Source organism: Pimephales promelas, chromosome 1 (assembly GCF_988280905.1).
Source record: "Pimephales promelas chromosome 1, fPimPro1.hap1.1, whole genome shotgun sequence".
Taxonomy (NCBI): domain Eukaryota; kingdom Metazoa; phylum Chordata; class Actinopteri; order Cypriniformes; family Leuciscidae; genus Pimephales; species Pimephales promelas.
In genome coordinates, this window is record NC_142769.1 from 17,686,426 (window position 1) to 17,714,276 (window position 27,851).

General features: G+C 38.7%; 2 protein-coding genes across 6 annotated transcripts; one reads left to right on the forward strand and one right to left on the reverse strand.

Annotated features, from left to right (window-relative positions):
- The first annotated feature begins 651 nt into the window (after positions 1–651).
- Positions 652–5,663, forward strand: nagk (N-acetylglucosamine kinase). 2 transcript variants are annotated; one of them, XM_039669901.2, is made up of 10 exons: positions 652–734; positions 909–993; positions 1,081–1,179; positions 1,261–1,402; positions 1,501–1,611; positions 3,049–3,161; positions 4,243–4,330; positions 4,414–4,511; positions 4,601–4,679; positions 5,236–5,663. In XM_039669901.2, the coding sequence occupies exons 1-10, from the start codon at positions 706–708 to the stop codon at positions 5,424–5,426; spliced, it is 1,035 nt and encodes a 344-aa protein (XP_039525835.1). In that variant the 5' UTR covers positions 652–705; the 3' UTR covers positions 5,427–5,663. The 2 variants fall into 2 exon arrangements, with proteins under 2 accessions (XP_039525835.1, XP_088984549.1); XM_089128423.1 differs by lacking the exons at positions 3,049–3,161; positions 4,243–4,330.
- A 2,306-nt stretch (positions 5,664–7,969) lies between these two features.
- Positions 7,970–21,469, reverse strand: LOC120477833 (polyadenylate-binding protein-interacting protein 2B). Of its 4 annotated transcripts, XM_039669736.2 has the most exons (5): positions 21,313–21,469; positions 20,204–20,260; positions 13,057–13,217; positions 12,637–12,807; positions 7,970–8,635 (listed from the first exon to the last, which is right to left on the reverse strand). In XM_039669736.2, coding segments are annotated over exons 1-5 (447 nt in total). In that variant the 5' UTR covers positions 21,314–21,469; the 3' UTR covers positions 7,970–8,578. The 4 variants fall into 4 exon arrangements, with proteins under 4 accessions (XP_039525670.1, XP_039525672.1, XP_039525669.1 ...); XM_039669738.2 differs by lacking the exon at positions 20,204–20,260 and having other exon boundaries at positions 21,313–21,451; XM_039669735.2 differs by lacking the exon at positions 21,313–21,469 and having other exon boundaries at positions 20,204–20,345.
- Positions 21,470–27,851: the final 6,382 nt, after the last annotated feature.

Consider the following 27,851-nt stretch of genomic DNA (forward strand, 5'->3'; position numbering starts at 1 on the left):
ATTCATGATGAAATTGTAGCTATTTTCTCTCCATTCGTCAGTGAGACACGTGGGTCAACATAGAGTGAATCACAAATGCAGTGGGGAATAACACAATCACTGCGCAACACTCTGAAATTTCATTTGCAATATTTTAATTAGCCTATAAATGTTTCATTATATTCTGTTTATTATTCTGTATTTTGCTGTTTTCTTGTAGGCTGTACATCAACATTTTGAAGAAAGCATTTGTAAGTCAATAATGTAAATAATAATAATAAAACAAATTTGGACAACATAAAAATAATTCGTAGTCCATCTATTTGTCATGTGAGGCTTGGAACATTAATTCAATACTGCCATCTATTGGCCAGAGTGGATATTGGATATACATATAGACAAAAATATATTCATATATTTAATATATATTTTTAATTTGTGTTGATTGTTTAAAAATGTTTGTGATTGTTTTACTCCACATAAACATTTAGGCCTACTGAAATAATTCTGGAGAAATCTAAAACTAAAATATGCGGGAAAACGAATTATATTATCTTATCTTTACTTAAATATAGACAGATGATAAAAATGGGTGTGAATCGAGTTTTATGCTGATTTCGGTAATAAAAATGGCTATGTCAAAGTCCGTGTGTTATTCACTGAAAGTCGTTTGAAGCAGCTGAGCTCAGTGTGAGCGGTCATGTGACTAAAGAGGAAGCGGACGAGATGAGCGCAGTGTACGGAGGAGTGGAGGGGTAAGTTTATATAAACATGATAATGAAAAGGAATATAATTCGTTTTTAATGACATTTTACCATACAAAAGCTTGGATTTAAAAGCAACACTGTGTCTTTAGCGTGTTTTTCCTGCCAGTTTGGAAATGAGTAAACGAAAGTGACAGTAGCTGAATGAGATACTTTTCTTGATAGTGGTGGGACACACTCTAAAGCAGTGCTGGTCTCTGCTGAGGGACATATCCTAGCTGAGACAGATGGACCATGTACCAACCACTGGGTGAGATGGGAGAACATCCTTCAATATGGACTGAAAATACTTATTGTGTACTTGATTCTGTCTTCATCATTTTCTGTTCTATTGTAGTTGGTTGGTGTTGATAAATGTATCAGTGGAATCCACGACATGGTCCAGAGAGCTAAAATCAAGGCAGGGCTGGACCCGGACACACCAGTTTGTTCATTGGTGAGGCAATGCATCGGTCAGTCACCCTCAGCACATTCCACTTCGGGTCGCTTTGACGTTGTCTACATTGTGTGTTGACAGGGCATGTCTTTGAGTGGTGGAGAGCAGAAGTCTGCTATTCAGAAGCTGATTGACGACATGAGGGACAGATACCCTAAACTGAGTCAAAGTTATTTCATTACCACTGATGCAATTGGTGCTATGGCAACTGCCAGTGACTATGGTATTAAATGCAGTGTATTTGCAACCAAAAGGAGTAAAGAATCTCAGGACACAACTGTCACCCATTTCTAACCCTTTCTCTCTGTCTTTTTGTCAAAGGAGGAATAGTAGTGATATCAGGCACTGGTTCGAACTGCAAGTTGGTGAATCCAGATGGCACAGAGGTTGGCTGTGGGGGCTGGGGTCACATGATGGGAGACGAGGGCTCAGGTAATCATGTGGAAAGAGAAACTGATTGATATTACAGCACTGATATCACATAAACACCCAGTCTTATCTTAGAAAGGTGTTATCTTATCTTACAAATGAATCTGATTTGCAGCCACCTGAGTGAACTTATCGTAGGTGAACAGCTTGGATTCAGTGTGTCCCTGAAACGTGTTGTCATCTGATCACTTAAACCAAATTCAGTAGAAATACACCAAGTTGCTTTATGCTTTTTTACTGAACAGATGTCTGTGGAAGTTTGGGGAGCCCTGCAAGTCCAGATAATTGAAATGTGCACACCTTTTAGGATAGTAATGTAAATAAGCTCAGAGACACAAATTTGTCCTGTGGAATAGCTAAGCATTATTTAGTCAAGTAATGAGTAATCGTACTAAAACAAGGGTTAGCCAGCTTGGTAAGATTTGATAATTTGTCAAACTAGGAAAAAGCAATCCGTATACACTACTGTTTAACAGTGTCCTTCACTCTGAAACCTATTTAATTAGATCACGCTCTGTGTGATAAACTCACAAAGCTTTATTGGGATTTTGTTTTCTGTTCGATTGACAGATGCTTTGCCAAAGCAGTGGCGCAAAACTCAGTGTTAGTGATCTTTTAGGTTCATTACAAAACTGTGGCGGACATTTTATATACGTAGAGTGCAATAAAGCGGCATAATAAATCGAAGACGACACTGTGCTTCTCAGTACATTACAGGTTCGTCAAAACGTAATGTAGCTTTTGGTCACGCTACACTGAAGCTTGATGGGAAAAGTAGTTAGCTACTGGAAAGGCTACACTGTTTTCAAAGCAACTGAGCTGCTGAAAAATGTAGTTCAAAGATTTATTCACTTCAGAACTAAAATTTCCTGATAATTTACTCACCCCCACGTCATCCAAGAGGTTCATGTCTTTCTTTCTTTCGGAAAGAGGTTAAGGTTTTTGAGGAAAACACGCCAGGATTTTTTGCCATATAGTGGACTAAAACGGGAACCAACGGTACAGTTTGTACCCTCAAAAACCTTCATTTCTTTTCGACTGAAGTAAGAAAGACATGAACATCTTTGTTGACGTGGGGGTGAGTAAATTATCAGGACTTTTTAATTCTAAAGTGAACTAATCCTTTAAGTTAGTAGCATCGCTATTTGTAGTTAGCTTCTCCCCAATTTTTTTTCCAGTCTTTGAGTAGAAAGTTCAAAAGAACAGCATTTTTTTCAAATATATTTTCTGTTACTTTAAATTTAATAAATGTGTCCTTGCTGAATAAAAAGTATTAATTTCTTTAAAAAAAACCCAACAACCTGACATTCACATGACTTCATAAATACTTGATGTCAAGCTACCAGGTCCATACGACAATCTGTATCTGCCCTTTCTGATCTGATAAGATGTTAACAGGGCCTAAGCATTTTCTTTTTCTCTGTCCTCATCCTCTTCTAGCATACTGGATTTCTCACATGGCTGTTAAAACGGTTTTTGATGCCAGAGATAACCTTGTCACATCCCCTCATGATATCACCTATGTTAAGAAGGCAATGGAAGAATATTTCCAGGTTAGGACTTGTTGTTCATTTAATTTTATATTTTGCTTCAATGGGCTTAATGCACAGCTGCACTACTTCCTGAACTTAAGCCATCTCCTTTGCTGCATCCCAATTCGCTTAGTTATACTACACCCATAAAGTATGTACTCTTTTTGTGAAGAAAAAGTACATATTTTTGAGTGTGTAGCAAAACAGTAGGCAAGCTTTGGGACATACTATTACGTCATCTTTAACGGACAGCTCTGTCGCGTGCTGCGTGCATCCTGTCACCGTAAACTGCCCTGTCAATCATCTTGTCACAGTTAAAATCTTCCATTCAATCTAATTTGATTTCCTACCGACTATTTCGGAGAGCACGTTCATCTGCCAGTCGTGTCTTTCATGCAGAGACTCTCCTCGTGTTTGCAATTTGAATATAATGATGCGTTTAAAAAGTAATGGCTAAACATATCTTTACAAAAGTTCACAATGCTGCAGATGCAATATAATGTGGACAACATTGAATAAATTCATTTTCGTCAGGTTAGATACTGATAATTAATCACTCAAAGCTCTTTCTACACAGCCGCGGGACCAGCACGGGACTCGCGCGTCCTCCGTCTGTAGTTTTTTTTTTTAACACTTTTTACTCGTGTTTGTAGTTCTAACCGAATTCTCGTCCACCGCGCAATGGTTTGTGGGCAATATCAGCCGTTAGAGTGTACATCGATCTACACTTCGGATTCTGACCGGATATAGTAGACCATCCAGGTATCTTTGAAACACTCATTTCAACATACTACGATTTGGGACGTACTAATTCTTTTTTCGAATACTATTTAGGATGGTTAGTATGCGAATTGGGACGCAGCACTTGTTTCCTGTCTGCCATTATTGGCCAAATTGATTAATTCAGGTGTGCTTGACCTCAGTAGTCACGGCAACAATAATCAGGCACACCTGAATTAATCAATTTGGCCAATAATGGCAGACAGGAAACAAAGACGCAGCAAAGGAGCTGGCTTACGTTCAGGAAGTAGTGCAGCTGTGCATAAAGCCCATTGATACTTGAATAGAAATGATGGTGTTTCCTTGTCATGTTCATCTCCAGGTGTCGGATTTGATGGGAATGCTTCCTCATTTGTACAGAAACTTTCAGAAGTCACACTTCGCAGGGTTCTGTAGGAAACTAGCTGAAGGTACTGTATGCTACTGATGTATGCAGTGAGGTTGTGTGTGCATTATGCCACACATTATGACATGATGTTTGTGTGTGCATCAGGTGGCAGTGCTGGTGATGCTTTGTGCCAACATGTGTTCACGGAATCTGGAAAAGCCCTCGCGCAACACATTGTAGCTGTCCTGCCAAAAGTGCACAAGGTAAAAATAAAAAAAAACACCCACAGTAATACAGCCATTCTCACTCGGTTTATTTGACTTAACATTTGTCACTGTGGTCTCTCATCCAGGATCTGTTTTCTGGTGAGCTTGGCTTGCCTGTTCTGTGTGTCGGGTCTGTGTGGTGCAGCTGGGAACTAATGAAATCAGGTGCGTAACGTATTTATAGAGCTTGCAGACACTAAATTAATCTCGCATCTTTAATGAGTATGATTTTTAATATTATATTGTGAATTTAAGGTGTTTTGCAAGACAGACTTGCTAAGACCACAGTCACATTAGGGCTGTATGATTACGGCAAACATCATAATCACGTTTACTTTTGTCAATATTGAGATCAGGATTATGTAACAGTTACTTATTGACTTCTTGATTGAATATAATTTAAATAAAAAACAAAAAAGTAATAAATGTAATCATATATATATATATATATATATATATATATATATCGATATAAATAATATAAAGCCAATTAATAAAAATAAATCAAATGCAAATATGTTGCAGTGCACTTAAAATACCTACTGCAAACTACTAGAAAAAAAGCTGTGCTGATATTATAACACAAGACAAAGTTTAAACCAAAAAGAGAATGCGGCACAATAATCTTGATCGTTGGAAGCCAAAATCGGCTTAAGCCCTCCAGCCCTATTTCACAAGAACTAAACATTGTGTTGTGGATGTGGTGTTTTTTGTGCTGCAGGTTTCACTGAGGTCCTCTCACAGGCTCAGGCTCAAGGTTTCAGTCACTTCCGTAAGTACAGCCTGCTCACTTTACGTCAGTCGTCCGCTCTGGGTGGCGCTAAAATGGGGGCACAGAACGCAGGAGCCACCCTCCCGCTGGACTACTCTGCCAACACCAATGTGTTTTTCAGCCACACCTTCAATCAGTGATCGGGAACAAACAGACCTGAGATTACAGATCTCACTACAGTCTTATGTTGATGATCTGAAATGACAACTTTCTTTTTTTGATATATAAAACTGGTATAGAAATGTTTCAACTTTCCTCTTGGTGGTGCTGTTTCTCTATCACCAATATTTTATCAATCAACAAACATTTTGAATGCGTCCTGTTAAATGCACATATAGATTTCGGAACATTTCTTATAATTTAATCTTTGGTAAAAATATATATATATATATATATATATATTACCATGGAATAATTTTGTTAATAAAAAAAATTGCAAACGCACTTTTTTGTAGTTTTGCTTTATATCATTTGAAAATAAAACTTTATATTTTTTTTAATATAAACTCTAAATATTTAGTGTAGCAATGACATGTTTATTGTCTTGGCTGAAGTTTAAAAAAAAGATTATTTACAGGGAATTGGGGTTCTTGGACTCAAGTGCAATAATGAATGCACTCGGTTGGACTTGGACTCAAACTTGACACAGACTCTGAAACAACAAGACATTAATAATTGTCTTTCAATCAAACTCAAGAGGTTAAGGACTTGGACTTGTTGGACTCAGACCCAACACTAGGGAATAGTTTAAGACCTTCCTCCACTGATGATTCAACCAAAATAGTTTACCTGATGGTGTACCTGATTAAGATATTCAAATTTAAGTTATGTTTAGGCCAAAAAGATGTGATGTAAATGTAACGTTCAAGAGACAAATGACTGCCAGCATCAGTTCCTAATTCCAAACATCCCCTCCTTTTCTCTTCCTTATCACTACATCCTGTGTGTGACCATACAGCAGATGTAAAAGACCCGCCTCTATTTGTCCGTGTTACAGGATGTACTGATACTAAAATCGAGCTGATCGTCATGAGACTCATTTGGAGACGGACGGTATTTTGGGCGGGCTGATCGTCTAAGAACTTAAGCAATGAATGTTCAAACCCAGATCAAAACATCCATGATTTATGCATCAGTAAACCAATCAGGGAACAAGTGCCGTAAGATCATGGGAACATAATGAGTCAGCAACAGTGTTATTTTGGCATCATCGTTTTTGTCATTATTTTGTATTAGATTGGAATCTGGTCTCACAGTGACAGTGTGGATTGGTTTGATGGTACACACAGCACTTTGCATTGATAACACAAACGATCGTTTTTAAGGACAATGTGTTTAAGAACAAAATGTTCCTTTTCTTTTTTGCAAACTCTAATCTGGCCTTTCTATTTTCTATTAGGTTTGCATTTTGCAGTTTAGCCTTTGTAAATCCTGCTGTCAGTCTCCTGTGAACGTTCAAAAATCTAAAAAAACATTCAAGACTAAACTGGATTTAAACATAATATATACAGAGTAATAAATGTTTTATGTAATGCAGTGAAAACCAGAATAAGAGCACACAGACAATACATGGACACAACCTGAGTTGACAGCTTTTCAAAATTCTGTGTCCTTTTGCCCTCGTTCAGCTGTTGTCCGTCATCCCTTCAAGTTTGCAGACCTCTATGCTGATGAAAGTGCCTGGCATCAAGCGCACATGGCCAATAAAATGTAACCTGTTATCTGAACAGTGTACATAATCAATATGGCGATCTCACGGATTGAGACCTTAGGTTAGAACAATAGTTTTTTATTCTTTCAATCCTTGAATAATTTGATCATAAAATATTACATATATTTAGAGTTTTGTAGCCAAATGAATAATTTGATCATAAATTATTACATATACTTAGAGTGCACTCACTTACTTTAAATTCACTATTTTACAAGGCCACACAAGTGGTATGGTCACTCACATGTAGTGATGTTCTGTTACTAGGCCTGATATTTTTAAGAACTTCTCATCTATAACTTGCAATTAAAATCATGTCAGACTTTCATGGTCAACTACGCCAGCATTTCCATATGTTGTTTTATCAGATGTCTTTTTGCTATGCAATAGAATAAAATTGATGGTAGATACATCTTGACACTCAAACTGTAGATGTAATTGCTGTAATGTAATGCATCATTAATGCTAACATTAATTTCTCAGTACCATTCCTTATAGCAGTAAATTACCGACTTTAAAATCCTGGGAATTATAAGTTTGAATATCACCCAAACAAGAATAAAATCAAAGAAAAAAATAGTTTTCAGTAGTATGAAACTTGAATTTGTGATGAATGCCATGCTGTTTCTAGGCCTAGTTAGATGCACTAAATAAAAATAAATCGCTTTCATGAACGTTAGAATGTAATTACGTATTCTCTAGTCCATAAATCAGTTAAAATAAAAACAGACTTTTCCAAGCCATCTCCTGGAAATTAATAAAATGGATAATGTTACATGACTTGCTGATTACTGTAGAGTCTAGATTAGATCAGTTCCCATTCACACGTAAATCGATTCATAGATGGGCATGTTAAATGGATAGTATTTAATGTTAACGCTACATTAAATGTGAGAATTAATACCAAGTTTCAGTACACATTTTACTGGTAGATTTAAGATACATCCTGACACAAGAAATGATCCAACCGAGTATGAACATTCTTCTTTATTTGCCTTTTTTCCTTCCATTTTTTAAATGAAATTCAGTCCTGCGTGTAACGTTTGAAATTCAAAATCAAAAGTTGAATTCATGTGAATTCCCCAAAATCCTTTCCTCAGCATCCAACCAAGGGCTCCGTCCACCACCAGCCACACCCCCAGTCATTTATGGCCACACCCCTTAAAACTCAGGAATGTGAACAGATGCGTCAAAACTTCCCGCGACAAAATATCAATTAAAAAAACAAAACAAAACGGGAGGGAAAGCAAAGACCTGATCAGGCACAAACTGTGAAACAATGACGAGACCAGCCCTTTCAGCAAGGGTAGAACATAAAACAGCCTGGTAATGAGTATGATATTAGCTAGTTACAGCACCTCCTAGAGGTCATGTTTCAACTTAATACCCTTGGTTTATACATAACAGAAATATAAAGCTTATAGACAATCATCTCCCACCCCCCCCAAAAAAAAAAAATTGTATTCCAGCCCCTTCGAAAATGTGTAGAAGAGTACATTTATGTGACCATCCAAAAACATGGGCACAACAGTCTTGTGTATATGATCCGATGTTTGCGTGAGAGAGGAGGAACGATGATCCTTAGTATTTCACCCCAGGCACAAACTCCTTGGCTTCAGGGTTTAAGATGCTCTTTCGCTGGGGACAAAGAGAATAATCAATTACAATATATCTGACAAATTAGTGCTTTATTTTTAAATATTATTTTACTATGGAATGTAAAATATATTTTTGTCCATTTAATGTAAGTCAGGTTAAGGTTTCCAGAGTTGTTTTGGACCCCAATAGAGTGCAACAGTGCCAGACCACTTTTCTCAGCGGCTTGGTATCGGAAATATTTTTCAAATTCATTTCTCTCATAGGGATCCTTTAAAAAAAGTCTTTGTTATAAACAATGAACAAAATCAGCTAGCTACTTGGTGAATCACAAAATTACAAACGTTGATTTGAAGCAAAAAGTATATAAAAAACGTACAGCTTTTATGAAGGAAGAACTACAATCCCATGAAGCACACGCAAAACATTGTTCAACATTTTTAATAAAATGAAAAGTTCTTAGAGTAACTAAACCCTAAACCAACTTTTTTTTAGTTAATGATCTGTAAGAATGAATCTTTCTTAATACCAGTCATTGATTCGAGTAACTTTGACATTTGTGTATAAAGTGTTTTATTTCTACAATATATGGTGTAAAAACATCTTAGTGCTGCCCTCTTCAGGTTGAATGGTGGCTACTGCAGTTGAATTTTCCTATTGGATGTTCCGCACTTCGTGATGTACACAGGTTTCAGCTCACCACGCTCTTGGAATAAAACCAGCTTGTTTCATCAAAACCACTGTAGCGAGTCAGGAGTTGGAATTGCGAGTATTGAAAACGATCAGGATAGTGATTTAGCATCTATTTCGTCCCTTCTATCTCCGCTGGGGTCTGCCCACTTTTTCAGCATTTTTTAAATATTGCCAGTGGGTGGAGTCAGGCTCTGACCAGGGGTTTAATTACCCTTTAAGGCTCAATCCCAATTCACCCCTTGGCCCTTCTCCTTAGCCCTACCCCGCCGTTTTGCGCGTTCACGTCTAGGGGTAGGGTGTCCCGATTCTTGTTGAGATCGAGGGGTAGGGCGAAGGGGTAAGGCTACATAGCCCTCGAAACGGGGATTTTTCAGAGGCACACTCCAAACGGAGGGCTAAGAGAAAGTTCACGGAATGCATCGGAAATCACCAGCGAGATGGTTCGCAAACGGTTAGCTGCTAGCTAAACATTTAAATTTAGCGCTAGATCAGAGGTCTCAAACTCGCGGCCCGCGGGCCGCAATATTTAGTGGCCCCCTACTTGATATTAAAGTTTAATGTTAGTGCGGCCCGCCGTTGCGTTTGCCGCGTTTTTTTTAATTATTATTATTTTTATCCCTTATGGGCTACCATATGAAGTCTCGTGACAGCTTACCGTAGGTTTGTTGTCAATAGTTGTCATAGACAACCACGAAGTACATATAGTGCGCCTGGAAAAAAATGAGCGCGTCGCTTCAATTATGAGCGCGCTCGGCGCTTGATGCGCGCCTATTTGAAACCTACTTGAGCGTGCAAAATATGTGAGCGTGATATGTGAACAGGCATAAGGCGAGCTACCACCACCAAATCAGGCCACAGCTACTGATAGCTCGCGAGCGACGTGTTGGATATCCCTGCTCTAAAACAATGAATGTGAGAATAATCATTTTGAGCTTGTAATATGTGTTGTGTCTGAACGCGTTCAATGACGATAGTTCATAAACTCGTTCATATTTTGGGCGAACGTGAACTGAACGTAACCTACTGTATTACTGCCTGATGAACGTTACAGTGAACTCGTTCATTCAAGTGTTTGTGAACCGAGGAGCGAGGAGGCGTCGAAAGATCATTTAAAAAAGGGTTTTATGAGGTCGGCGAGGATGGGAAAATCTTACATGTCTGTGCAAACTCTGCCCGTCGACAAAATGATTGTTATCTGTGGTTGTATATGGGCTGTGGCAATAATAATAGCTTAATAATAAAAAAGAAGCTCGCAGCAACATATGGAAAAAAAGAACTAGTTCATTTTAAAATTTGTGAATTGAACTTTGAACTAGTTCATGTAATGAACTTGGTCCAACAGGTTGATAAGAAGGTTTGCTTTGATATGTGCAAAGTCAGTAATTTGCCTGAGACACTATACATGTGTAGAAAGAATTATTTGTATTTCAAAAGCAGTAATTGTTTTTCTAAGTATAATAAAAGGAAATGTGCCTTTTGGGGGAAAAAATTCAATATAATAGTGTTGTATAAAGAAAATAAAAAGCAAATATGACTATCATCACAACAAAGATGTTGTGTATAAGAAAAAGACAAAGAAAGTTTGTAAAATTAACTCCAACTGTCCGAAGGACAGCTCATGAAGAACCAATCATGTACAGAAAGGAATGTTCAAATTCAGAGGAACAGTTCAGAGGAAACATTAATAATAAAGATTGAGAAGATTGGATCAGTTGTGCTCCATTTTTGGAATACTTAAATACATTTTTTTTTTGGGGGGGGGGATACTTGATGCGGCCCGGCCTGACCCAGACTTTATCTCCAGCGGCCCCCAGTTAATTTGAGTTTGAGACCCCTGCGCTAGATGATTCCACCACGCACTTTATTTACTCTTATAATAATGCTGCGTTCATGTGCTATGGTAATTATGGTAAATACCAAAAGCCGACGTGGAAAATGCACATGAACACCCCCTATTTTCCACTGGGCGACTCGTATAATATTTTGATGGACGAGTTGCCGAGATGAGATAACCTTTGAACTTTTCAAAAAGGCGGAGAGCACCGCGAGAGTCGTGAATGGTAAAAATATATACTATTCATGATCTAGAAAATATATTAGCATATTGTTTACCTTTTGAGTTTTGATAAATCATTTTCTTGCTGTTGCAGATGACTTAAGCAATCTAAAATAGTTTTAGCTAAATAACAGGTCTGGATCTCCATTTTTTTACCACATTACGACAACAAAAGCACTTGAACGCAACACACGGGTAAATACCAGTTCACAAGTGGAACATATCCTATTTTCCATGAACGCAGCATAACACTATAGTCGTTTAAATTAAGAAATGGTATAATAAATTACCTTTCCGATCAGAAAAGACAATCCTGTAACGGCAGAGCCATCGCCGACGACTGATGACGTATCGGGTTCATGAAGGGTTCTTCCATTTCGTAGGGGAATATTTCAACCCCTTGGCCCTTGTAACTCCATTTTAAGGGCCAAGGGTTTCACTCGAAAACAAGGGGTAGGGCCAAGGGGTGAATTGGGATTGAGCCTAAGAGTGATTTCTGAAGGATCATGTGACACTGAAGACTGGAGTAATGGCTTGAAAAATTCTTGAAAGTTGGGACTCGGAAGACTGACTACATTAGATCTGAAGTGCTTCATGGGAGTGGGAGGGGCCTACAGAACTCTTGTGGCATGAATTGCTGCTTGTGATTCTCTGATTCATTTTTTGGGTGTACTAGCCCAGTGTTTCCCCAACCCTGTTCCTGGCGGCACACCAACACATTCTTTGTCTCCCTTATCAAACACACCTGATTCAACTCATCAGCTCATAATCAGATGGGTTAATGAGCTGATGAGTTGAATCAGGTGTGTTTGATTAGGGAGACAAAGAATACGCGCAGTGTTTGTGTGCCGCCAGGAACAGGGTTGGGAAACACTGTACTCAGACTGATCTCATGAAGTAGCGTGTGTATGCCACGCCAATTCGTATTTCCATTTTTGCCGTGCTATCAAGACGCATAATTGCCTTTCAGCGTGTTTATGAACACCGTTGACTTAACGTTATATAAATATATGACTTACCTCAACCCCGTCCCTAAACCTAACCATCACTGGGGTTAATGGCATTTATGACAGGAGATTTGACTGCGTGTACAGACACGCGGAATGACGCGGACGTTAATGGGGTAGACATACACGCGGATACACGCGAATAGCTCAAAATGCGTAGAGATAACACGCCACCTGACTCAAAAGTGGCGTGTATGTTTACGCAAAAGTCATGATGTCATGTTGCTGTACTAGCCTATACTCCTAAGATTATATGACTATTTTATACACAATATCCGTAAGCTCACCAAGATTTCCTCTGCATTGCCGTTGCTGACAGAAAGTCCGTTGAGCTGTTGCTGAATCTGTCCGACTGATGGGAGGTCTCGCTCAGGAATGAACCAATCCTGATCCTCCTCGTCCAACATCTCTTGGAAACAGCGCTCCAAAAACTCCTGCTCAAGCAATTCCTCCTCTACCTGAGATATAAACAAATTGACAATAAGGTAAAAGTTCACTTCTAAGCTGATTTTAAAAAATATAATAATAATAATAATAATGCGTAAAACCTTTACATTTGTCATTTCAAGAGCCACAGAACTCCAAATGCTCCAAAAAATGTAAAACTATGAACTGACCACTAACACACACCTCAATCGTACTGAAAAACCCAACCTGATCAATTGCTGAGTTAGTGTGTTTTAAACGGGCTGTAAGTGCGTACAGACCTGCCGATCGTATTCTTCCTCATTCTCCATCCACATGTACTCTGCAAAAGGGTTGGACTCATTTTCTGCATGCCCATTGGCTACTGGATCCTTTCCCTCACTTCCTGAAACCCCACTGCCCGACATCTTTGCTACGTCAGACCCATTCATTTCTGCTGGCTCTGAAAAAGATAAACATAAATATTATGGATGCACCAACACCAAAACCATGTCTTATTTTGACAGCAATACCATATAAATAACATATATAATAATTTGTTTAGTCAAACAATATGAACAGATATTTTAAATGTATTCGTATTTCTTTGTTTCAAAAAAGCAAACTGAAACTGCTATCTGGAATGTAAGATTCTGCAAATAAGTTCAGACATCAAAATAATATAAAAAAATAAAGCAAACGTCTGGGACGTACTAAGAGAGCAAACTGTTTGAACTGACCACAAAAAGCACACACAAACAAAGTGGACGACATATTGCATGCATTCTAAATACATTTTCAGTATTATTAAATACACAAAACTATCATTCAATGGTTTGGGTTCAGTAAGATATTTTTGAAAGTTTCTTATGCTCAACAAGGCTTGAATTTCTTTGATCAAAAATACAGTAAAAGAGTAATATTGTGAAAGAACTTTTCGATCTTAAAATATTTTAAAATAAATTTATTCTTTAAAATTATTTCTGTGATATTCAAATTCAAATTACTCCCAGCTTCAGTGTCACATTCTGAAATGCTGATTTGGTGCTCAAAAAACATTTCTATTCTATACATTTTATCAATACTGAAAATAGTTGTGCTGCTTAGTGCTTAATATTTTTAAGATTTTTATTTTTATTTTTTCAAAGCGTGAAATGATTTTTTTGTCAGTTTTTGTCAATAAAAAGTTCAGCGTTTATTTGAACTCCAGCGTTTCAATTTTTTTTTTTTTTTTTTTTGGCAATAGACCATGCATTCTTGCACATCTTGTACAATGCATTAATATATGCACAAAAAATATCTGTAAATATCTGTTATCCTTCACTGTGAAGATCTAAACATATTTAGATATACAGGAAATTGCAAATGAGGACGATTTGATATATAAACAGACAAGAGATCACTTCCGCCGCTTTCTGGCACTTGCGTAGACCGAAGCGCCCGCGCCCTCAGATCACTTGGACGTGGCTGTGGTTACATGAGGTAAAAACGACATAAATACTGTTTTCTCACACAAACCGCCATCAAAGTGCACTTACTGTACATTTACGAGTCATTAAATAATGTTTAATTTTGACTTCTCTGTGCATGCTCTTTGAGGTAGACCCCGTATTCCTCCATTATACTGACAGACAAGAACGGTTTGACCTAAAAATAACAAAATTGAAAATACTGTCGAAACAAAGACACCTACATCTTGGATGCCCTTGAGGTGAGCTAAAACATATCAAAAATTAACTTCAAAGTGAACCATCCCGTTCTTACTAGGCATAGGAACTTCCGGGCAGGTGTTTTGAGGCAAGTTGAAGAAAAAGCAGGTTGGTGGAAAAACAAGAGTTCACCTGCTTACAAGCATTGACTGAAAGCTGAAGCTGAATGCTGCCGCCATAGGCAGTGTATTAATAAAAAAGGCCATGATTTTGTTTTAACATTTCTTTCTTGACTCATCATTTGATCAAAAAAAATGGTTGTTTCTTGCTGAATTCAGCATACATTAAGTCATGTGACTAATAGTGAGGTACAATGTAGAATACCTTTTGTTGGATTTAATGACAACAATGCCTAAATTTAAGAACAGACAGCAGGCAATATGTTGTCCTGTGCAGTATTCAGTTCGTAGGAAGGTAGCAGAACCACAGACAAACATAACATTTGTGGCTGAGAGATCAGAGACTTAAAGCTTAATAATAGCAGTGACACTGGAGGAAATAAGCTCATCTGTGAGTGATGACATGAGAGGATGAGCTACTAAGATGAAGGACTGGGGGCTTTAAACACACACCTGACAGGTGATAGATAGCAAATGGAGTACGCCTTCACTGATAAAAGGGTTCAACTTCTGACAAAACATTTATCTGCAAAGCTGAGCCCATGTTGTGTCATAATACACTTTTTGGGTCAATCCATAAAACCATAAAAATTGTGCAGCCTCTTGAAGACAGCCATGTCTACTCCATAAATGAATATGTAGATGCCACATTCTGCTCGGGACAAGTCAGCGCAAGCCATCTTGCAATGGTCAGTGTGTCAGAATCAATGATGCCACAACATTGTTAATGATGCCCCCAATATATGAGTACAAGTGATGAGCCTATGATATAGTTATGAAGAGGAAAATGGACAACACTGAACTGACTTCAGCTGAACAACAGCAAAACACTATTTTCTTTTTTAGAGCTGCTTTACAGCAGAATTGCAGCAGCATCATTGAAAAACATTTACTGTTACCACTAAAGCTGCTTTGAAACTATCTGTATTGTATAAAGCACTTTTAATTGACTTGACAATGACTTGTTTTTTATAAAGAAAATATCAGTTTAATGTCCCAAAGCTTGGATTAAACCCACAAGTTAATGTCATAATAAAACAGTATAGTTTAATCTAAGTTACTTATTTTACCTAGTATGTGTGTATTATGTACTTTATGTTTTGTGCCACTGCCTTTCCTTCATCAAACTCTATTGAAAGCAATTGTAAGTGAAGTTTCTCTTGCAGAGTGCTATTTAGGAGGATAATAATAATAGATATAGATAGATCAAAATTTGTGTTAGGATGCTACATTGTGGAAACGAACCATTACTCCAAAAGTACCTTTACAAACCCCTAGTGAGTGTGACTAAGCCAGCAGACAGTTCACAAAGCAGCAGAATATGGTTGTCAGCCCAGTATTTGAATCTCTAATATGGTTGAATTCACACAGCTTGGTTATTTACTGAGCTGAAAAAGGCATTCAACAACTGAACTCGCACCTGTACATTTTCAGGACTCACAACTGCATTTTATGCAAACCCTGTGCCATGTCAACTAGTGGTCTTTCATTATATAGTGCAAGAGAGACACTGCACATGAGATTTTGGAGACATATCATTTAAAGGTTTTAAATCCAGTTACTCTCTTCTTGGTCTTGCTCCTGTTAGTTTTGTGGTATAAAAGCTGTTGTCTGTTAATGAAGATTTGGCAGATAAACTCACACATCAACTTAACACTTTTGTCAAATGTAATAAGTAGGGATGGGGCCGATCCGATCCAGTATCGGTATCGGGACCGATACCAGCGTAATTCACGTATCGGATTTTTCCGATCCAACCTGCGGAGAAATCCGATATTTATGATCCATGTCTGCGCTTTAACGTTGTCTGCTGAAATGACTGCAAAAGGGATTCCCCGGGCCTGCTAGTCTGCTAGCTGGCTGCAAACTGTGGAATGGATATTCTGAACGGAGGTGCAGCTCAATCATAGACTGTAAAAAATAGGGCTCAATGAGACACACAGACCCCCGCTCAGGAAATCCATTCCGCAGTTTGCAGCCAGCTAGCAGGATAGGATTGAGCTACCAACATGTTCGCTGTGTGGAAATACTTCACACTGGAAACACCGCAGCAGAGCAAGACCGCAAAATGCAATGTTTGCAAAGCCGTATTAATTAAATTATTTGTTTGTGATGCATGTTTGCAATTCGCAGTCCAGAAGAGAAAGAGAGAGAGATCTCTCACGCGGTGCCACAGCACGCACAACACGACAGCCCTGTTTAATGAGTGACGACAGAGGAAACGTAGCCTGGTTATATCTATGATATTAGTCTGATTTCCAAAGTTTAAAGAATATATTGAGGTAAAAAAAACATTAAAAACAATAGCCGCATTCTGTCTAGCCAACTTTCTTCCCATCGCGGCGGTGCGCTGTCATTTCTCCTTAATACTAAAACTTAAAGACAGAATCAGCACGATCTGTGATTGTTGTAAAATGCAGGCTCTGCTGTTGCTAAATTGCGGGACACTTTTAATAATAAAGAGAGCTATTAAAATCACAAAATTTGCGCAAGAAATGCTGTTCCCAATGCGCGCGCGCTCCGAAACAGACCGCAACAAGACAAGCAAATTATAATCTGGGCTTCATATGCGCGTCTAAACGATCAAATGTAGCCTGCACAAGAAAAATGTCAAACCGACCGGCTTGGAGATTAACACTTAAACCGTTTATGTCAAAAATGAACGTAGTTATGGAAGTAGTTGGGAGAAAATATGGTGCATCAGTATATGAAATCTGAACTCGTTCTTAAAGGGGCAGCAGTATAAATGTGACGATTGCGACATTACTGAGAGTCAAACAACAAAAGGCAAAGAGAAAATCACTCACAGCTCTTGAATGAATTACTTCAGCTCTAATAAGCATAAATCTATCTATGGTAAGCTTTGAGGTGCTATTTTACTTTTGATTACTTTATTATAATTCTTTTTAGACCATACCTGAATAATGTTAGTAGACCTTCCTGAAATTAAAGCACTGTGTAGGCCTGTATAATGTGTATCTTTGTTTAATTGTCTATCTATTGTTTAATATATATACTGACATACATACGCACATATCATCCTTGCCTGTAGAGAGGAGTTTATTTCAACATCATATAAAATCAACAATAATGATAAATAATATTAAAGCAAACACAGCTCTGGTATCGGAAAAGTATCGGTATCGGCCGATATCCAAAGTCGGGTATCGGGATCGGATCGGAAGTGAAAAAATGTGGATCGGTGCATCCCTAGTAATAAGACTTTTCAGTTTTATGGACATCTTTGATCACCGTCTGTCACTATCCACAAGTTTCCGAGGGGCGCTCCTGTAAAAAATAAAGTGGGTGAAACTTCCAGTGAGGCGGCGGAAGTAGCATTCCAATGGTATTTTGTGTGTTAGTTAGCCAAGAGGCTAGCTGTTTTTCGGAGAATTATTTTACTATTTAAAGACGCAAATTTTTATGAGAGATGTCATTACGGAGCTCAGGGACAACATGTGCTGTTCGCGGTTGTGTGTATAACCGGACTAAACTAATTCAGTGGCTTAAACGTGATTGTTTTGAGCTGAAAACGAAATCAGAGTGATCCTGCCAGAGCCCGTCTCTGATCCTGCCAACGACTGTAGTTTCCATAACCTCCCAAAAGACTACGAATCTTCCTGTGTACATTTGTTGCAATTCTTAATATTCTATAAACTCTCTCAGCATGTGATTGGCTGTTCGCTACTGATGTTACACCTAAACTCAGGATCAAAGCCTGTGTTGACAGAATACCAAATGTGCCAGTTAATGTATTCAAGTAGCACATTTATTTATAGTTTTGAATAAACTCCAAAGCACAATGACTAAGTGTGTATTTTTTATTTTAATTGTTTGTCAGCTCGCACAACTGTCTGTCAACATGCCTTGATGAATATTGATTATTAATAATGTTATTATAATACTCCCAATCAACTACTGCGGAGGGTAAGGTACTGTTATTTCACCCTTTTGAATTTCGTTGAGGTTGTGTTCCCACATCGTTAGCTAGTTTGGATCGCTATAACTTGAATGACCGTCAACTGTTGAATGAACGAGTGTCAAGCATGTCAAATCGCGCTTTGTTTACTTCGAACCGGAAGTCGCGCCCACTTTTGACGCAAGGCCTCATGGGGCGTAGGAAACTTGTGGATAGTTAAAGGTGATAAAGTAGTTGCAAATATAATACGCTTGACTTCTGTTAAATACAGACAGCATTCAAGCAGCTAGGCTATTGTAAGCAGCTGTGTGAACAATATGTTTTGAGACTCACACTTGCAGTTGTCAATCCCAAATACTGACAATGTGAACGTAGCTAGTGGCAAGAAAAAAACTCCCAAATGTATAGGTAGCATCTTCCTCACAGTGCCACATATTCATTCATACACACACACACACACACACACACCAAGGCCCCTTTCTCTTAACACTCAGTCAGCATCACAGCCAAAACTGTGCTACAAAGCTTATGTTAAAAAAAAAGAAAATCGGTACTCTTTCGAATCTGGCCGCTCTCATTTTAAAATCTAGGACAAGGCCAAATCACAAACGTCTATGTGTCATAGTCCATAGTCATAAACATAGGTTCATAAAACTAGTCTACAACATACTACTAGACTGTTTTATGGCTTTTATGGTCCCAATACAATATACAGCGAAATTAGGTGAACAAAATAACACCTTGGTCGAGTTTATGTTTATCAAAGCATCCATTAATCAGTCACAGATTCAGGATTCCTCTTTCACCCCTACAAGACAAGCAGCTAAGCCAGGACAACTGGGTCGATTTAAGAAGCTAATAATAGCAGTGGTTAAACAAGTTACATTTTTTTCAAACACAAAGTAATGTGTAGCATGAGCGACAGACTGCAGAAAACCTGGAGCTTATGTAACAACGCCTATGTTTATAGTGTCAGAAATCTCAAAACAACAGCCTGAACACACAGATAACCTTTACTTCTTCAACTATTGGTAACACGGGCTAATAAATAGAAAATAGTAAACAAACTCATTAAATATTTGGCTAAATAATACGTTTGTTTTTATTACGCGCCGAAACAACCACACAAATTGATTATCCGTTACTGTTCCATGCACGAGCTTCATAAACACTCTCAAAGCCAATTATGTAATCCACTTTTACAGTAATACGAGAAAGGCAGAATAACTTATTTAGAGGACAAACAAGATCTCAACAACGCGAATATGGCATTTCTGAATAGGATATGGCTCATAGCAGCAATGAGAGAAAACTAGCACAAACTGACGGTCTTGACTCGTGTTGAGAAATGCAGTGACAGCCCAAGTGGGCCTCAACAACACTTGAAATGACGTGCGATCGAGTTATCCGTTTCTAGAAGAACTACGTATAATATACGAGTTTCAAATAGCGCAGTGTTAAATGTATACTTGTAAGCACTACGAAATGACGTACAATCAAACAAGACTCAGTTTGCACTTTGCACGGCCATATTTGATGTCGGAACTGCTTTTTAGACATTAACACGGTGTCCAGACTCCAGTCAATGACAGACACACAGACGTTGTGAAGTGCGGGTCGAGACGCGCAAACACACACACACACACACACACACCGAGAGGAACACAGTGCAAGCTACAGAAAGCTACGAAAAATATCGTACCTGGCATCGCTGACGCTTGTAATGTCCGCCAGATATCTTGGAAATCTTGAGTTAACACTGTAGGGAATAATTAATTCTTAATTTCCAAGGTAGTTGAGCTGAGATGAGATGGCTGACTGCCATTAGAGAAACAACACATTAACGTTACGAGCAAGACGGTCATGTGGTTAAACATGCATCAACCCGCCTCCCTCTCTGTGTTTGTGTCTCTCTCGCTCTCTTAAAACACAACTTAAATAAAAATGCAGTTGTTATTGTTTGATAATTTGGCATCGGTTGTTTAACACAGAAAAAATAACAAATGTTATTTTTAAATAAATAAACAAATACCGTTGACAGGTTGAGTTTTTATTTAAGCTGCTTTTCAGAAGAATGTATGATGAATGAATGTGATCAAGAAGTTGCGGAAAAACAAGGCATGAGCATGCCAAAGTAATGACAGAGTAAGTCAGAATCATTTAGGCGAATCGGTTCTTTCGAGTGGATTATTTCAAAGAACTAGTTTTAAAAAGACAGTTCAGCTTTTATTATAGGCTACGTCCTAACGTAATTACGTCATAACGTTGTTTATTAGACCAACTCGTTTGTTGATCAAACTATCAAATCCTAAACAATAACACTATCCAGTTGTCGGCTTAATGCGAATCATGAAATAAGCATAATCGTTTTGCAAACATTATTGAAAAGATCAAAATAAGGTCCATTTAAATTAACATCCTCCCTGTTTCTCTCAGAAACACAAAAATAAAACACACATTAATCTTAGCATTTTATTTAACTGAGCGTTTGATAATTTTACAGTCTATAAAAAAAGTGCACGACTATGAATATTACCCTACGCCTATTCGATTTTTTAAAGAGGTTTGTGCAGGAAAACAAAATGTTTGTGCATGCAAAAAAAAAAAAAAAAAAAATGTTTTTCAAAATGTGATATGATCTTAACAAGGAAGAAATGGCAGTCCCCTCTCAGTAGCCAGGCTATATTAGTCAAATTCCCATCAAACAAGAGAAGCCAAATTTAACACAACAATGCTTTTTAATATGGTTCATGCTACCCCATATTTCTATCTGATGTAATGTTTAATGACTGACTGACTGTCGTTACTTACTTTAAATTCCTCCGATGGCAACTACATCAAACACACCAGAGGAAATATTTCTGTAGACAGAAAGATAGTCAGGACGCGGGTCTCTGATGATCGGATATTGACTTGTAAAAATAAGAGGACACACACTGAAAAAAAAAATGCTGACAGAGGAACCGTGTCGCTTTGTCTTCTTGGTGTTCTGTGTGTGCTGCTGCAAATCACCAACTGTGCTAGTCACGTGACCACAGCTGATCACACTCACATTTCAATTGATTGGAGATGTTTTGAATTTTGTTGCATTTTATAACTCTGCATTTTTAAGTAACGTTTGCAAATTGCAGACTCGTAGTGGACTTTCTGTAACCACCAACGACCAGGCACCATTATCTTCTTTAAGATAATTTTACTCATTACTGCTTGGCTAATCCACAGGAATGTAGCTTTCTGTGTCACTTCTTTCGTAAAGTGTTGATTTTTCCTGTAACATTTGTTAACTTATAGCCTAATTGATATCGTTGTCTGGTGTGTTTTTTAAATGTAAAAACGCAGAATATTTTCTAAAGGGTCAAGTTTAGAGGGTAAGCGATACGGGATATGCGTCTGTATAAAAATATTAATGTCTATGAAGAGTTATAAAATACAAATATCCAACGCGTTTGTGCGTGTATGTAGGCAAGGCATAGGCTACAATAAGAATTCGTAGTTTTTTGGAGATGTCCAGCAGGTGGCGTAAAAGCTATCCCTCAGAGACAACAGTATAAAGATCTCTGCTGTGGGAGAAAAACATCTTAAAATTGCCTAAGCTCTTTTGCCTAAGCTGGTTTAAACATTTCTCACAGTCATGGTTGGATATATTTTATGAGGACTCTTCATAGACAGTAATATTTTTATACAGATGCCTATACTATCCCGTATTGCTTGACTGATTTTGGGTGGCTGCAAAGCAGGTATCCCAGCCTGACTTGCTGAAAAGTGCCCTAAATTCCCCTATGACCAGCAAACCATGTTAGCATTGTTTAAGATGTTGGAAGCTTTTACATAAAGCATTAGCAACATGCAAGATCTTTTGTTCAGATATTTAAAACACATAATTCTGCTAGGGTGTACACGACAACAATGTGCTAAAAACGGAAAATTAAAATTTTTAAAATTAATTTTACTAGTATACACATGTGCATGATGTTTTTACAAATTCTCATTTTTCAAGTTACATGAAGACGATAACAGTATCGTATTCAAAAACCTAAACTTTGAAACCCGTTTTCAAAAGTTAGTGTTTTCAGCCCCCCCAAACGCCTTTGTCATGTAGGCCTAAATGAAAGCCCAAAATGCATAAATGTTTTTCAGTTTTTTATTCCATTTTTTGTCGTGTAAACGCCCCCAAAACTGCAAGTTTTTGTATAGCTACTGTTATTGTCTCTGTGTAAACTAGAAAAACGTGAATTTGTGAAACCGGTGGCGTCATGCATAGTCTATGCGTATTACGTGTTCAGTCTATACCCTGATAGCACACACGTAGGCTACATCACAGACATCTATTCGATGTCTGTGTTTACATCTGGAAGACGTATTTTTTAGAGTGTTTGCTCATCTGCAATACATAGGACGTTTCCTGTCATGACGTCAAACAGACGTTTAAAAGAAGTCTTTAAGATGTAATGATTTCGATGTTAAACTGACATCTTAAAGATGTCTATCAGATGTTAGTAAACAGCAGATGCTTTCCAGATGAAGTGATCTTTAACAGACATCTTGCAGGCGTACATGTGCTATCTGGGTAGGTGCGTGGTGTTTCTTTACAAAGTGACATTGCCAACCACCCTGGCATGCATAACACAGCATTTTTAATCGGTTTCACGGATCCGTGTGGATAGCGGTCGTTTTGATAGCGTTGTCGCCTATATGCTAAATCCGTTAATAGTACATCGTTGTCATGTAAACGTGTCCTGAAACACGTTTCCACAAGTTTCCCAAAACGGCGTTGTCATGTAAATGAACACCAAAAACGCATAAAAAGTTAACGTTTTTAGTTCAAAATGGGGGCATGTAGACAGCCACTATGACTCCACATGAGCAGTCTTTACTGGACTCTGTTACATGATCAGTAGCTATACAAGTGCATTTTATGTTTGGTTTGATTTGTATTAGAAGAGGGACTTGGTGACACTTAAACATAATTTGATTATGACAATTATCTTCAAAATCGGAGTTTCTCATCGCACAAATAAATGTATTTTGTTGTAGTTGTTAACTAAACTCTCACTAGTCCATAAAAGAGTGTAAACCACACCAAATGCTGCTTCTCTCAGGGAATATATTATACTATTTCTTTCCTGACAGTATCACAGAACATTTTTATGAAAACCACCCTAACACTGGTCCTCCAGCTTGTTCTCATATGGGCCAGGTGTGTGTAGATTTTGATGGTGTGGCTGTAGTCCACTAGTAATTCTAGCATTACAATAGAGTTAAAGTGGGAGTCTCATTGAAAATAGCAACGTGTGTCTATGTGTGTGACTGAGGTCAGAGGAGTGGACCCACCTTTTCCTCAAGTACAGACAACAGTCACAGGAAAAGGCAAGGCTGGAAGGCATACATTCATGTGCACTTAGCACTTGCACATGCATGAAACATACACATGTTTATAATATGACATGTTTGGCGATAAATAAAATCATAATAAAATCATTTAGATGAGGCAAAACTGATAGGGAGCATATCTATACATTAATTTAAGAGGAGAACAGGTGCATTAAGTTACAAAATGACCATTTGCCATTACGATTGCCAAAGAAAGGCTGACGCTTATGGGCAGCCCTTCTGAAAGCGGAAGGGTGGTGTGTAAAAGAGGAAGCTTTAGGGTGTGTTCGTGATCAGAGCCAAAGCACTTCCTGGTTCAGTGTGCAGCACGAGTAACTTAGTCGGGGGTTGTTCACTTCCTCTTAACTCACTTGGTTGCTTCCTGTCTGACCAAGAAAGCAATGTGTGGTCTAGGGTGTTTTTACAGAGACTGGCCAGAACATGGTGGAGTGAGTTGGCTGATAGTTGTGAATGGATATGGCATGAATAAACAGTCAAATATGGAACAGAGAAGATGTGAGTGTCTCTGTCAGTAAACGAAGGCTAAAAAAGTAGAGGGCCTTCATTTATTTTTTTGGTAGCCTTTCTAATGACATTTGTGAGATGGCCTGGTGGTTCAGGGAGGTAAATGCTATTAGTAATGTGTTCAAAACTCAAAGTAAATATAAGAAAACTGGAAATATACGTGTAATGACCTGATCATTATCAGTCTTTTTGTTATTTTGTTTATTTCTGAAATATATGTGGGTTATTGTATTTTGTTTCATAAAGGTTTAATGCAAGAAGATTTATCATTTAATTACCCTGTGCTGTTCAGATGTGCCTGGTAATTTAACAGTTGTGTTTTCTTTAAAAATGTTTTAAGGATGGTTCATTACATAAGAGAAGCTCATTAATCAATCTGTTAATATTAGCGATTTAGTGATTTGAAAAGGTTATTGAACTATGTGAAATCCCGCGAGAGAGGAGAACGAGAAAAAGACGGGAAGTTGAAAAAAACCCTGATGGCGCACGAGGGCTAGTCTGCTAAACGGAGAGTTTAGTGCATTATAGGCTTTGAGTGGACTAAATGCTTTACGTTGGACTATAATTTGTTTACCGCACATCACGCTCTCGGGAGAGGGGTTTGTGCCTGTGAAACTGTGACAGAAGATGTGTGTTTTGCACTGTCGAGTGAGTTTGGAACTGTTTGCCTCTCCGATTAAATTAGCTCGGGTTTTTGCAAGATTGTGACATCGTCGTGGAAAGGACCGCAGACACATCGTTCGATTGCTGAATGAGGGGAGACTACATCGGGAAGAGTTTCGCTGGCTGATGCAAGTGACTGGAGACCGTTTGATTATGAGCGCTGGACGGACGAAGTTTAACCCTCGCACTGCCGCCGCAGACGCCGTCGCTTGAGGAGAGAGAAAGTTCCAGACTCGGTGGGATCTGTCTTTCACTTTACTCGAGGAGGTATTGTTGTTGTTTTTTCCACTCTATGAGCTCCAACGTTAAGCGCGCCAACGATTAATGCAGGCCTGCTAAAAGAACAGAACTAAACGAGTGCACTCAGGTTATCAGAGACTATTGACTTTTGGGTTTTTTTCCTTATTCACTTTGTGTTTTGTTTTCATATGCTCTTTGCTGTTCAACTGTTAGTGAGTTTCCCATAATACAAAAAGAGGAAATTGAGTTATGGTGTTCTTGTTGTTTATTCCTTCACCAGCCATTGTATTTGTGTAGCTCAGTGTTTTCTGAGGTAATATTCTGAAGAACATTTGTTCAGATACCCATTGATAAGCAAATAGTGAGAATCATATTGTGCCTAGACAGGTTTTTTTTTTACAATGAGATGTCCCTTTCACCATTTTACTAAGCTTTAGGTTTAAGAAGGTTTAATACTTAATACGTGGTTGTATAACATACTTGCTCCATCACGAGCCTATGGTGAAAAGGGTTACATTTTTGGGGGCTCGTCCGGGATGTTGTGCGCAGTTTTTAAACTGCTATTGTAATCTCATATTTGAGTAGTCTGTACTGCTAACAGTTGAATTAATTTTTTTCTCTTTCTCACTCATTGATTCTAAGCACAAAATGGATGTTGATGAGATTGAAGCTTGGTGTACAAGGAAGCAAATAGCTCGTGAGAATGCAGTAGTGTTAAGTGGTTTAGATGCCAATGTCACAGATGATGTTCTGCTTCAAGCTTTAAGTTTTGTTAAAGCTTTTGGAATTGCTAAAGTAGTGGATCGCTGTCTAGATGTAGCTTCCAAAACCCAGTTTGTGCTCATTCAGACATCCACTGATCTTACTAAGCAGACTATACCTGACCGTGTTGGGCTCCCTGGAAAAGCTGGTCCTTGGCCTGTTCATGTGCTCCCTGTTCTCGCAGAAGATGAAGGTTTTGAAGCCAAGCTGTTGTCCTTTTTGAAACATGAAGGAAAGACTATTACTGATGTAAAAGGCTTGCTTAAACCTTCGCCTCTTGACATGAACACTGCTTTGATAAATGCCATAAGTTCCCTGGTGGACAAATGTAACACTGCACCTGCTGATACTCAAAGTTACAGGAAGCTCCGCATGTTTTCTGGTGTGAGGCCCACCCCCAGTGGGGAAGAAGAGTATGACGCATGGGCAGAGCAAACTATGCATTTATTGGAGGAATGGCAATGCAGTGACAATGTGAAAAAACAGAGGGTAGTGGAAAGTCTTAAAGGTCCAGCTGCTGACATAGTGAGGTTTCTACGAGCACAGAACCCTTCTGCGACTTCATATGACTACATGCAAGCTCTGGAGACAGCTTTTGGAACAACTGAGAGTCCATCCGATCTCCTTATTAGATTTCGACACACACTTCAATGTGAAGGTGAGAAGCTGTCCGCCTATTTGATGAGGCTAGATAAACTGTTACACTGTGTGTTCAGGAAAGGAGGGGTGCAGCTTTTGGAAATGAATCGACTTCGCATCGAGCAGATTGTGAGAGGTGCCTTGCCACAAGACATGATTGCCCTTCGCATTCGCATGACACATAAGCTGCGTGAACCACCTACCTTCAGTGACTTATTGAAAGAGGTCAGAGAGGAAGAGGATATGCTTCAAAGCAGGAATGATGTCAAAAGCCCAGTGACGTCAATGGCTGTTACTCCTGTCCCCAGGTCCACTCCAGAACTTAAAGTGGATCCTGAAGTGGAACAACTCAGAAGAGACATTACTGTTATGAAAGCAGAAATGATTAGCCTTAAAGCTGCTACAGTAACATCCCCACCAGATACCCAAAGTCCACAATTTGAAATCCCTGGCAAGGCTAGGTACAGGAGGAGTGAAACCCTGCAAAGAGCTGGCATTGAGGAAGATAGACCAGGAATATTTTGCTATAGATGTGGGGAGGATGGACATTTCAAAAGGGAATGTGATGGTGAAGAAAATCTCAAGAGAGTCAACAAGCGCCTCATCAAACTGACAAAGAAGCCGGGAAACTACCGCGGGAACCAGTGAAGGAACGGACTGGCTTCCCGGTGGTGAAAACACGTTCCACCAAGTGCATTAAACCAGACGAGAAAGTGGAAGACACTATACCTGAGGGCTTAGTGGGGCCAAGCTCTGTTGTACGAGTGCAGATTGAAGGCATTTATGCTAAAGCCATACTCGATACTGGTTCTCAAGTGACTCTGCTGTACAGATCCTTTTACGACAGATACTTGACACACCTGCCATTGACGCCTATCAGTGCCTTGCAGATTTGGGGCCTCAGTCCTTCGGATTACCCATATGATGGCTATTTGTCACTTAAGCTGGAGTTTTTGGAAGCTGACATTGGAGTTACTGAGACTATTGATGCCCTTGTGTTGGTGTGTCCTGACCCAGTTGTGAGAAGTGAAGCGTTCATACTTGTTGGCACAAATACACCCACAGTGAGACGACTACTGAAGAGCTGTAAAGAGAGAATTGGAGAGAATTTTGTCAGTAGCATGCACATTCATCCCGCTTTCAAAAGGGCT

What these genes read in the sequence shown, in the direction of transcription:
- nagk (XM_039669901.2), top strand. Translation starts at nt 706, where the DNA reads ATGAGCGCAGTGTACGGAGGAGTGGAGGG. An exon ending in CTGTAGGAAACTAGCTGAAG is followed by an intron (nt 4,331 to 4,413) that starts GTACTGTATGCT and finishes TGTGTGCATCAG; the next exon opens with GTGGCAGTGCTGGTGATGCT. An exon ending in CTGGGAACTAATGAAATCAG is followed by an intron (nt 4,680 to 5,235) that starts GTGCGTAACGTA and finishes TTTGTGCTGCAG; the next exon opens with GTTTCACTGAGGTCCTCTCA.
- LOC120477833 (XM_039669736.2), bottom strand. An exon ending in ACAAGCGTCAGCGATGCCAG is followed by an intron (nt 13,218 to 20,203) that starts GTACGATATTTT and finishes TATCTTTTTCAG; the next exon opens with AGCCAGCAGAAATGAATGGG. An exon ending in GCAATGCAGAGGAAATCTTG is followed by an intron (nt 8,636 to 12,636) that starts GTGAGCTTACGG and finishes CTTTGTCCCCAG; the next exon opens with CGAAAGAGCATCTTAAACCC.